The sequence below is a fragment of the Leptonychotes weddellii genome, chromosome 1 (assembly GCF_054177405.1).
Source record: "Leptonychotes weddellii isolate Sample4059 chromosome 1, ASM5417740v2, whole genome shotgun sequence".
Taxonomy (NCBI): Eukaryota; Metazoa; Chordata; class Mammalia; order Carnivora; family Phocidae; genus Leptonychotes; species Leptonychotes weddellii.
The window spans coordinates 165,778,339-165,791,378 of record NC_138369.1 but is presented as its reverse complement, the minus strand read 5'-3'; the positions used below and the strand labels follow the sequence as shown (position 1 = coordinate 165,791,378).

The following is a 13,040-nucleotide window of genomic DNA, read 5'->3' as shown; positions in this document are numbered from 1 at the left end:
TCCCCCAAATAAAGTAATAAATTCTTAAAAAAAAAAAACAAGAAAAAATTGAAATTCCATCCCTCAAATAAGATATGTATCTGTAAATGTGAAGGAAACACTAAAAACTGAGCTATACTTCTCTTAACATTTATAGAGTCATCTGTTACTTTCTTGTCCTTCTTCAGAAACTGCATGAAACCTAGTACTTATTGTTCTGGAATGGATTCAGATTTGGAAACCTCAGAGATGAAGAGCAGCCCTCCTCACCATTAAATATGCTCCATGTCCCAAATTTCTTTCATCTGTTCTCTCACATCCTTCTCCCAGTCTTTTCTTTTATTCGCTCTCTCTCTGTTTTCCAGTTCTTGCACGAACCACTGAGATGAATCCCATGGACTTCTCTCAGCTTTGCTTATGGTCTGTATGAGTGGATTTTGCTCACTCCTGTTCGATATTATATTTGTAGAAAACATGCGGAAAAAGTGATGATAAAAACATCCGTTCTAGCTAAGTGGAATAGCTACTGGAATATTTTTTTAGTCATTTAATACATTATGCAATGTGTTTGTATAATTTTTAAAATAACATTTATATGGCTGCGCTCTTCTTTGCCTGACGGTATTTGAATAATAAAAAATGATCTGAGTACAACTATTTACAGTTTTTTCTATGTAACCTTAACATATGATGCATATAATATCATTTCTTCTTTCTCTTATGTTCTCTATGTATTTTCATTCCATGTGCATGTTCCCTTTAGATTATTGGAAGCAAGGATAGTTTAATACTTATGAAGTAGGGAAATTTTAGAGAATAATTGACTACTTCCATTTGAAAGATTGAATATAGAAATACGTTCTTTATTCAAATGTCGGAAATCCTTTGCAATAAGCCATGTAAACAAAGGAAATACATGTTCTAGTTTATGGGGAAAAATGTGACATTTTATGGAGGAAATTTAATTATAACTATTGATGAAGTATAATAGCACTCACATTTCATACTGAAAATGGCAGTTTTTTTGTTTTGTTTTGTTTTTGTTTTTTAGGATTCTTATTCATATTTTTGTTTGACTTTATAATATAACATTTAAAGTCAAATAAATAAATAAAAGAAACCTAAGCATTCTTCATTTTATTTTAAATTCCAATGTAGTTAACATATAGTGTTATATTAGTTTCAAGTGTACAATATAGTGATTCAACAATTCCATATATCACCCAGTGCTCATTACAACAAGTGCGCTCCTTTGTCCCTATTACCTATCTCACCCATCCCCTCACCTACCTCCCCTCTGGTAGCCATTAGTTAATTCTCTATAATTAAGAGTGTTTCTTGGTTTGTCTCTCTCTCTCTCTTTTTTCCCTTTGCTCATTTGTTTTGTTTCTTAAATTCCACATATGAGTGAAATCATATGGTATTTATCTTTCTCTGACTGACTTAGTTCACTTAGCTTTATACTCTCTACCTCTATCCATGTGATCAAATCATAAGCATTCTTGTTAATGAATCAATTTTTGTGTTTTCATTTCAAATCAATAAATAGGGTTATCATCTACTATTTTTAAAGTATCATGTCAGGTGTGGCCAAACAAGAGTAATTCAATGTCATAATTTTAATGTAGCATAAATCCACTTGAGGAAAAGCTACTATTAACATGTGAAAGGTTAAATTCTCAAATAAATTAGACAATAGTTAAAGAAACCAACATTGGAAATGGCATACATAACATAGCGTATAATCAATTTTCAAGTAAATGTGCAAAAATGTCAGTGCAAGTCAGAAGAGTAATATATCAGTGCTAGTTGGCCCCATCTGAGAAATCTTTATAAAAGATATGGGATATAACCTGTAGCTTGAAGGATTTGTAAGATTAAGGTAGGTGAAACTGGAGGAGTACAGTTCGTTCAAAATAAGTTGAATACTTCAAGCTAATAGACCACAATGGAAAAGTACCGAAGAAAGAAGATGATGATGATGATGAAGAAAAAAAATCAATTTATTTTGAGTAGAAAATTCTTGTTGAGAAACTGGAAAAACCATCTAAAAAGGCAGGTTGTGGCTTAGACATATTTAATGGACAGAATAGAATGAACAGAAGTGAATGTTTTATTCAAACAATTCTGATGTTTTCATAGACCAATTTGTAAGTGGTGTGAAGGATTGATTAGTGGATGGGAAAAACTGGAAGCCCTGAATCCAACCGGGACCATGGGTGGCAAACTTCGTACACAACAGAATCTTTTTTTTTTTTTTTTAATGAAATCTAACTATGATCTCCAACATATGAAACAGATCAAAATGGCATCATTTTGGAGCAATGTATTTTTTCAGGTCTGATTGGTACTTATATAGTTATTTGATGGGAATACAAGTTTAAACAATGGTATTTTCTAGTATATAAAAATTGTTATCTATAACATATTAAAGTGTGCCTGTTTACACTACAGTATAAAGGACATTTTGGAAGAGATATTCCTATCAGAGTGTACGGGGCTGCTGAAACAAGCTCTTCAGTTCACAGCTCACCGAGGTAGATTATTCAGGGAGCCTCAAGAAGAGAGGAAAATTGAACAGCTACAGATGATGAGGTTTATTCCCTGTAAAAAACCTCTCAGTGCCTATCCATCACTTACAGTGCTTCTCAGGGCTGATGAGGCCCCGCGTGATCTGGCACATCCTCACCTCCCCTGCCTCAACTATGGCCAACTCTCTTTATTTGTTGGCTCTTACCAGTTATAAAACTATTTGAGTTCTTCAAATACTGTTATCTTTTCTCTTTCTCTGGGCCACCCTTTAGAATATCCCCTTTTCCTATAGTCAGCATAACCTTGCCCTACCCCCAAACTAGTTTCAGCCTACCTTCTCCTTATTCCTGTAGTACTTGGTATTGTTGATTACTTGCTTGGTATCAGTCTGCCCTACTGGATTTCCTGCTCTGTAAATAGATGCAGCTTCCTGACACATGGTTGTCAAATAAATGGATGGTCAACTCAAGGATTTTTTAAATAGACTTTATTTTTTAGATCAGTTTTAGGTTAACTACAAAACTGAACAAAAAATACAGAGATTTCCCATATACTCCCTGCCCCCACACATGCATAGCCTCTGCCACTATCTACTTTCCCACTAAAGTGATAGATACACTGTTAAATTGATGAACCTACATTGATATATCAGTATCACCCTAAGTCCATGGTTTATGTTAGGATTCACTCTTGGTGTTGTACATTCTGTGTGCTTGGACCAATGTATAATGACATATATCTACCATTATAATATCATATAGAGCAGTTTGTTATAAAAATCCTCCATATTCTGCCTATTCATCCCTCCCTTCCCTTAACTTCTGGCAACCACTGATATTTTTATTGTCTCCATAGTCTTGCCTTTTCCAGAATGACATATACTTAGAATTATGCAGTATGTAGACTTTTCAGATGGGCTTCTTTCACTTAGTAATGTGCATTTAAGTTTTCACCAATTCTTTTCATGGCTTGATGTTTCATTTCTTTTTAGCACTAAATAATATTCCGTTATCTGGAGAAGCTTAGAATTTGGCCTCTCGGTGAATTTTGTCACAGTTTATTTATCCATTCACCCACTGAAGGACATTTTAATTGCTTCTAAGTTTTGGCAATTATGAATAAAGCTGCTACAAACATCCGTGTATAGGTTTTTAAATAAATTCAGTTTTACACAAGATAAGTAAAGACACTTGAGTAAAAATATTCAAAAATCATCTGGACATTTACAAGTTAGCATTTGTAAGGGAGAGGATACACTTGTAATATGTATATACATATTTATAATAGTCATTTGATTTTTAGTTTCTTTAATGAAATCTTCTACATACTAGATGCTGTATTTGGTGCTGGAAACGCAAAGTTGAGAATTAGAGTTCTTGAATTTAAAGATCTCATAGAACAGTAGGAAAAAACAGAAACAAATAATCCCAATAGGGGCACCTGGGTGGTTCAGTCAGTTAAGCGTCTGCCTTCAAAGCTCAGGTCATGATCCCGGGGTCCTGGGATCGAGCCCCGCATCGGGCTCCCGCTTGGCAGGGAGCCTGCTTCTCCCTCTCCCTCTACCTGCCACTCCCCCTGTTTGTGTTCTCTCTCTCTCTCTCTGTCAAATAAATAAATAAAATCTTAAAAAAAAATAATCCCAATATAATATGGGGAGTACCACAATATAAGTATTTTAGAGTTGTAATCAATTCCATATGGTGGAGGCAGAGAAGAGTTCACAAAACTGATGGCATTTGAATTGAACCTGAAGGAAGGGCAGGAGCCCACAGGCAGATGATTTGAGAATACTTATATATAGACCCAGAGTTTAGAAAAAAATAAGCAGTAGGCTGATGTTGGGGAAATAGTGTGAAATTAAGCTAGAAAGATGGGTTGATCAGATGGGGAAGGGTCTTTTAGGCCCTGCTAATGAATTTGAACTTTTTCTTATATTAGTGATAATCACTGAATAATTCAAAGCACAGTGTGATGTGAATGAAGATTTTAGAAATATAATCCCATTGTCTGGAAGATAGGATAAAAGAGATGAAGATGACATCACAGGAGACTAGGAAAGCTAAAGGGCTAGTTCACATCAAAATGATTCGATCTGTGATTATGGAAGTAGAGGTGAAATAGGAAATTCCATATATATTTAAGAAGTGGAATTTATAGGACAGTTACATTCAATAATATTGCTTATCCTATCCTTAAGTCTCCCTTTAAAAGTACACTAGGATCTTTTTGATTAATGAAAATAATAGTATATGGAGAAGGTATAAATAGAAATGCCACTGATGTTGTATCACAATGAAAACTGTTTGGATTAGTTTTCTATATGCCCTGACCAGAGTCCTTAAAAACACACTGTTTTTATAAATTATTTTCCTTTTGAATATATATTTTATCGGGCTAGCTTTTGAACTTCCGTTTTATAGATTTTAGATGTCAAGATACAGGGAGGCATGAGGCATGAGTTTCACTGAGGAAATTAGAAAATTAAAAGCATTAAAGGGCCATTGAATACATTTTGTAGCACAAAGTCTTAATGATTGACATGTCATATGCACTGAAACCTTGGCATAGATCTAGAGTAAGAGTAAGTAAAATTCTCAGACACTTCTTTGATGATTAATATTGGCATATTCTGTTTGGTATACAAGTATGAACAGCAGAAGAAAGCAGTTAAATCTACGAGCACTAAATTAATTCATTAATTGTCTTTAATTAGCAATTTGGTTTTTCCACGTGAGTAACTTTGTTGGGAAGTTATTGCCTTTTGTAACTGTGAGTTAACAATTAGCTAATAAGATTTTCCAAGAATAAATTGAGATATTGAGATAGCAGATGTCATTATGATTAGAAATTAAGATAACAGCCAGGTGATTTACTGTGGTAGCACCAACAAATTGAAATCAGGAGGAAATCAACTAAGAGGACATTGTGGGTGCTGTCGTTCCCATTGTGGTTGTTATGTATTGCCAGTATCGTTGTGTGCATGTGTATGTGTCTATGTGTCAATATGCTTTTTTTTTCTCATTAAACTTCAGGTATGACAGTGATAGCTGGTGCCCGCCATTACCGGTCCAAACATACTTACACCAGGGTATGGAAGATGAACTGGAAGAAGATGATGATCGTGTCCCAACACCTCCTGTCCGAGGCGTGGCTTCTTCTCCTGCTATTTCCTTTGGACAGCAGTCTACTGCAACTCTTACACCATCCCCACGGGAAGAGATGCAGCCCATGCTGCAAGCTCACCTGGATGAGTTGACAAGAGCCTATCAGTTTGATATAGCCAAGCAAACATGGTAAATATTCTCGTTAGGTCAGGGGACCCAGGCCTTCAGCACAGGGATAGAAAAAAATGTTCTTTTACGATACAGTCACAAGAAGTTCTCATAGAACTATACAGCTGGGATTAGAAGTACTTTTGTGCAACTCATTATTCATCTGGATAAAGATATTGGCTAAGGAAACGTTAAATAATTTGATCAAAGTCACATAACTGGTTAAAGAGTAAACCGGAGCAAGAATTCAGATCTGCTGAATTTCAGGCTAAACTGCTTTTGGCTACACCAGAATCTTTTCTAATTTACAGGTTAGCTTCAATTAGCTTATCCTTGAACTCACTTCCAATGCCATAGTAAAAGACTCCTTTTAGATTCTTCAAAGTGCCTGTGATTAATTCTGTATGTGGTCGTGAATATGTAAATGTAAGCTTCTGCAAATCACGTATGGTCAGTGTCAGTTATTAAAAGATCCTTGGGCTGAATTAAATGAGACAGAAAAAAACCCAGCAATATTAGTAGATGCATTAAAAAGTAAAACCTAGAATAAATTACAAATCCCAAATTCCTTTTTTTTTTAATCAATCCACACCCTTTCCTAAGGTAGAGATGGCAATCTACTTAGGTATCCTGTGCAAGCATGGAAAGAATACAAGTGGGATGAGCTCTCACAATTTTGTACAAGTTTTCTAATGTGCTCTCTTTTCTCCCAAATAATGACATGTAAGTCTGACTCTTGAAATCTCAGTGGCATACCTCTGATTATCTTCTATTGATTTCCATGATGTTATTGAAGTTAAATTTTTATAAAATAGAATTTGCTTTTCTTTTTGATAGTTTTAGATACTAGGATACTTGATAATGAGATGAATCTCATTCTCAGTGTTAATGAACTCTTTCTTTTAAGAATACAGCAAAATATACAAAGAAATAGTAAAACCAGGCCGATCATATAAAGCTTATTATGAACATAGGATCTTTTCTTAGAACCAGAGGTTTCTGAACATTTTTTTTCTCAATCATCTGATGTTTTCTCAAAGGCCAAAGACAATCTACTGTTAAAACAGTATTCTTTTGTATCAGGCTGCTTCATAAACTACCACTATTTAAGTTGAAGCCCACTGCTTTAAGAGCCAAAGGATTTCCTTCAGGTTAACTAATGCAACCAGGTGCTTTAGTCATTTAAGGCACAGATTCTAGCTCAGGTGTTCTCAAATTTGCCTGCATTTTGGAATCACCAGGATAACTTTAATATATAGTGATATCTAAGCACCACCCCTGATATTCCAGATCGCTACTTACCAGCTGTTTGACAGTGAGCAACTTAGCTTAACCTTTCTGTGTTTCCACCCCCATTTGTAAAATGATGATGCTCATACCAATTAGCTCCTATACGACGTGAGAGCACAGTCTCCAAGACCACCCTCGGTTCCAAGAATTCACTAGAAGGAGCCGTAGAACTCACTGAATATCAGGACACTGAAAGTTATGGTTTATTATATTGAAAAGATATAGATTAAAATCTGCCAAGAGAAAAGATGAAAAGGACAGAGTCCAGGAAAGTTCCAAAGCTAGAACTTCCAGTTGTCTTCTCCCAGTGGATTTGTGGAAAGCATTACTTTCCCAGCGACAACGTATGACAATATGCATGGAGTATTGCCAACCAGGGAAGCTCATATGAACCTTGAGTTTCATGGTCTTTCTTCAGCTTTGTCACATAGACATGGTTGGCTATCTGCATGACTGACCTCAATCTCTAGCCCCTCCAGAAGGCTAACTGATACCATGTGACTGAAAGCCCCTACCATAAATCACATTGTTAGACTTTCTGGAGAAGCCTAAGGTCTCCAGGTGAACAAAGACACTTCTATCAGATAGGACGTTCTAAAACTTAGAGAGAAATTACCTCCCTGGAGCACAAGGCAAAAGCCTAAGTTCTCTTTGGGCAAGGTCAAATTCTTTATTACTCATCACAGTTTTTGTGAGAATTAAGTGAGTTCTGTCTGGCTCAGTTAATAGAGCATGCAACTCTTGATATCAGGGTTGTAAGTTCCAGCCCCACACTGGGTGTAGAGATTATTTAAAAATAAAATCTTAAAAAAAAAAAAAGAGTTAAATGAGCTTGCTCTTATACAGGACCTAGTCCAGTATATAGCTGTATTATAGCTGTTATTATTCAGAAGGGCTCGGGTTTTCACCTGAATTGTTCATCGCTGTCTTTCCACTCTTAGAAGGGCACTACCCTTCGTGAGTGTTGCATAGAAATTTGCTAAATGGGTGAACAAACTAGTTCTCCACCTGCTCCAGGTACCCATGGGGCAAACCCTGTTTCTTTCGCTGAGCATGTTTCTGTTCAGTCCAACAATCCTCCAGGGTGTCATTAGCGACGCCCTTTGTAAAAGTTATGAGCCTGTCTGTGCTCGCACAGAATCTCAACCTTCAGGAACGGAATGCCCTCCTCATCTGAGCTGCACATCAACATCACAGGAGGAGCATTTTAAAAATGCTAATTTCCAGGCTCCGCCTCCAGGGAGTCTGTTCATATTGACCCATGCAGTGCATAGCATAGTGCTCATCACTACAAGAGATTTAGAGATGTTTTGCATCCTCTTCCTATTTCAGTTTATCTCCTACTCCTGCTGAACTCAAGGATTACATTTTATGCCTTAACGTATATTTGTTCCATTCAAGAGGAGTCAGCAATGATGTAGGACTGGAATGTTGGTTTCTTTGGTCCTTTCCAAGACAAAAGTGCACACCATTAAAGGAGAATGAATCATGTATATAAATATCACCTTATATTCTCTTGCTCATGACTGGACTCAGTCCATCCTCGATTCATAAACAGAATTTGAGGCAACATTTACAAGATGTCATCATCAACACTCAAGACTTTCTGTACTGGTAGTTTAGAAACTTCCTGATTTTTGCATGAGTGAGGTATGATGACTGTCAGATAAAGACTTGGGGCCTCAGATTCCTGATCTGTTAAATTAAAAATGTGGCTCCCAGAACTAACATCTTAGGGTTTTTGTTTTGTTTTGTTTTGTTTTTTAACATTGAAAGATTTAGAATGTTGTTAACATTGGAGTTGGTTACCAGTTCAAGAATGCAGTTGGGAGAGGAATGTTAAACAAATTCTGGAAGAATGAAATATTTTCTCCAAAAATGCAAGTGTTAAAAATCATCTTGTATCTTTAATTCAAAAACTTAGGGTAAAAATGCATAACATTTGACTTACATATGCCTTAAGTAGCCTATATCTTTTAAATACTTAGTATTGAGACTTTAAAAAAAATTTATTAAGATATGTGGTATATTCACTCCTTAATGACAGTAACAAATAACAAGGACTTTCATATATATCATGGCATTTATAATTTAGAAGAAACTCTTAAGTAGTCACAGAGTGAATCGACTGAACCCCGGTGTCCAGCCATCCATTTTGCTAGCCATGCCATTTGAAACAAGTCACTTAAGTTGGAACTTTAATAGATTCTAAGACAAAGGTGATAATACAAATTCTGGCTACTTCACAAGGTCGAGATCAAAGTTACACACTCATTGCAATGGGTGTGTTTAGCACACCTCATGTTCCAAACACAGAGAGTGCTAAGATGAATCTTTTCTACATTTGAGCTGTTTGAGACTTTGGGGGGTAAAACAGAGGCACAAATAAGTAGCCAGAACATAAAGGAGCCATTCCTACTTTAAACTGGGTTGAAGTTGAAACAACCACTCAGCCTGATTCATGGGGGATGTATTGGAAGAAAACCTTGTAGGGCAGGCAGTGTGCTCCTGGCTGGGAGAAGGGTTACTGGTATTAACACTTCCTGTGACATTTTTTCTTCATAAGGGCCAGCAGGTCACATGGACCACACAGGCTGCGTAGAATTTTGACATTAAACTGTGAACAAAATTATTATATTCTTTTGGGACCAAAAAAATTGCTTTAAGCAGTTATTTGTGGCAAATATTCATATTCTCCTTTGGATGATTTATTTACACAACAATGCTGGGTCTGTATTTTTTCTCCATATATTATCCCATAAATACCAATGGAAGAGTGTAATAGTCTATACTGTTGTTGTTGTTTTGACTAGCCATGTATACACAGCCCATTGTCTCTGCTGAAATGTAAGAAAGCACTGTAATCTCCAAAATTAGTTAATAGAAAGCAAGAAGATAAAATGAGTCGTCATCACATGCTGTTTAATTCTAATTTTGTAGGATGTTAATGAATTCCCTTTTTCCCCCATTTGAATTCTAGGCACATTCAAAGCAATAATCAACCTCCACAGCCCCCGGTTCCACCATTAGGTTACATGTCCGGAGCCTTGATTTCCGATTTGGAAACAGATGTTCCAGATGATGATGCTGATGATGAGGAGGAAGCTTTAGAAATCCCCCGGCCCCTGAGAGCACTAGAGCAGACACCTGGATCCAGTATGGACAATCTAGACAGCTCTGTGACAGGTAACGGGACTGATTTAATAGGAATAGCTGACCTATTTATAACATTAAAATGCATCAAAAATCAAATACTTTCTTATGTAAGATTTATTCCACTCTAGCTATTTCTATAACATTTTAAATATGTTAATATTAAACACAAAATTCAGAAAGGATTTGGAAATACTTTTGCTTTGCTGCAAAAATGATAAGAAAATTCATGAATTTTTAAAAGCTTTAAAGACATGAAAGAAAACTCAATTATATCCAGCTTTCATGAAGAGTTCACTCTACTGGGGAACCAAGTCTATTACATAAAAAACCTTGACTTTTAGAAATGATATATTTTGTATATCAGGAGCAACATACAAAGTGAATGCAATCTTAAAACGCTTCTCGATATTTTCACTCTGTGAAATCATTCACCGATGAAAATAAGCAAGTCTTCAGAATAAGCCTCTCTAAGGTGCACAAGGTATTATTTATGGAGTGGAAAAAATGTGTAGCAAGATAAGCCATACATTTACACATTTCATATCATTGGATTCAATAATTTCTCCTCTCCCAAGAAATATAGTTATTTTTGCTGTTTACTCCTCCAGCGTCCTCTCCTTTGCTCACCATGTGAAAGGTTGCAGTTGCTACTCTCCTAGGATGATCCCAGGACTGCAACCTATTGCCAAGGATTTAAGTTTATCCCATTTTGTTGAAAAAACGTGAATCCTAATGTGTACACAGTGAATATGGAGAAACATAAAAATTGCATCTTTCTATTCCAGTAGGTATCCCTTCTTTGACACACATACACAAATGTCTCCTATAGGACTATAAAGACATAATTACCACAGATGTAGACCTCGCCTTTGCCTGGCATTGGGTCTTCTCAGAAAATCACCCATTTCTGTATTTATCTTGATGATATCGTCTTCATCCTTGGAGGCAATTACAGTCGCATTTAATTCATTTGTACTCCAGCGCTCCCAGCTTACACAGATTTTGCACTACGCATTAGAGTTCAGCCAACACTGATGGAAACTTCTTTATGGCAGTGATGGAGAAGGATAAGGACCTATATGTTTCCTCTGTATGCCTTCCTGAATAACACAGTGTGTGATGCATGAGTCCACTTTTTTTTTTGTTTCGTTTTGTGTCTTATCCAGTAGACATGTCTGCTCGCCAGGCTAATTAAGATTTAAGAACTGCAGATATACGGCTGTGATGTGAAATCCAGATCCAACCGAAGGTGGCAGAGCAAAAGTTTAAATCTTTGAATGCAGAGAGCTAACTTACTAGTACACTATTATGTTAAGCCCCTTCGCCTGAATTTGAAGCATAATCTCCTTCAGGGTAAAATTCTGCATATTTTTGCATATCTCAGTAATGATACTGAACTCTTTTCCATTAGGAATGCAGGAAGAATCGCAATAATAACATAAAAAAGGGCAGCTATAGCCTATGTAGTTCTTTTATTAAATATTATAATGTCAGAGATGATAAATATATCTATAAATCAGGAGACTGCCATTTCGTACTTTTCCATGCTCATCTGTTAGAAACATGTTAGAGTATTTAATATGAATGTGGTTAAAACCAATCTGCCTTTCTCCTTGTAGTGAGTATACTCTTCATTCCAAATGAAGCTTTTATTGCTAAGAAAACAATCTGTTTTCCTCCTTGAATTCACTGCTTAATTACTGCCGTGTATAAAAACCTCAGGGTGTTTAGGTATGTATTATGTGATGAATCTACCCTATGAATAATACATCTTCTCAGTGAAGGAAGTTGTACTCTACGAAAAGTAGCCAAAGAGGAAACTCTTTACTTTCCTCTTCTATTTTTTTTGGCTCTGCAATAACTTTGTGGGGAAGGTATGATCAAAGATTTAATTTGTCTTCTAAGATATAAGTATAATGTAAGTAAATATGAATTAAAATAAGAGTAAATATGTTTTCTCAAAAAAGTGTGTGTGTGTAGGAAGTGTGAGTGACTGTATAGATGTGTGTGTGAGAGAGTATAGGTAGGGTTTGTGGTTATATCTGCATGTGAGTGGATGCAGGGGTGTGTGTGTGTGTATGTGTGTGAGTGTAAATAGGATTGTAAGTGTATTACAGTGTGTGTGCACATGCAGGCATGTACACATACATGGAGATGGCCCTGAGGTGAATATATGTACAAACCTAATGTTACGGAAATCAACATACTGATGTATATTATTCTAACGTGTTTATGTTTTCTTCAGACACTTAAAGCTAGTTTAATGGTGCTAAATGAGGTGGGCAATAAAACAGACACTGTTTCCATTGGCTTTTTATGTTTTTAAGATGGTAAGTGCCCACAGAGAGGATTCTGATCTTACTGTAAATTATTTAGGGTTCTAAATTCATGTGTGGTATGAGGAAATCAGGCATTACTTTCACTTAAATCACCTGGTAGAGATTTTCATTTTCATGAAACTAATAACCATTTTTATTAAATGGAACAAACAGTTCTATTCCAATCCCTGAAACTCTAAAGCCAACTAGAATGATAGCCCAATGATAACACAGAGATGGATTAATAAGCCCGTGTATACAATTATTCAGGACTTTACTTGGTTATATTACATTCCGACCCTTAACCGCATTAAGTAGTATCAGCAGCTAATAAGGTGCAGAACCCATCTTTATAAAGAAATAATTATATTAATTTCCAATATTTCCATAACAACGAAGTAATTTGTGGTAGACACATCTTCAATTTTGAAATAATGGCTTATGAATGGAAAAGCAAGAAGAGAGGGAAGTATCTGTAGTTCCATATCCCATA

General features: G+C 35.9%; 1 protein-coding gene across 1 annotated transcript in view; it reads left to right on the top strand.

Annotated features, from left to right (window-relative positions):
* The window catches only part of ROBO2 (roundabout guidance receptor 2), a 574,017-nt gene that overhangs the window by 538,529 nt on the left and 22,448 nt on the right, over window positions 1-13,040 (top strand). The window contains exons 22-23 of the mRNA XM_081818005.1: window positions 5,544-5,804; window positions 10,054-10,259. Coding sequence (XP_081674131.1) covers window positions 5,544-5,804; window positions 10,054-10,259 — 467 coding nt within the window. The remainder of the gene's footprint in view (window positions 1-5,543; window positions 5,805-10,053; window positions 10,260-13,040) is intronic.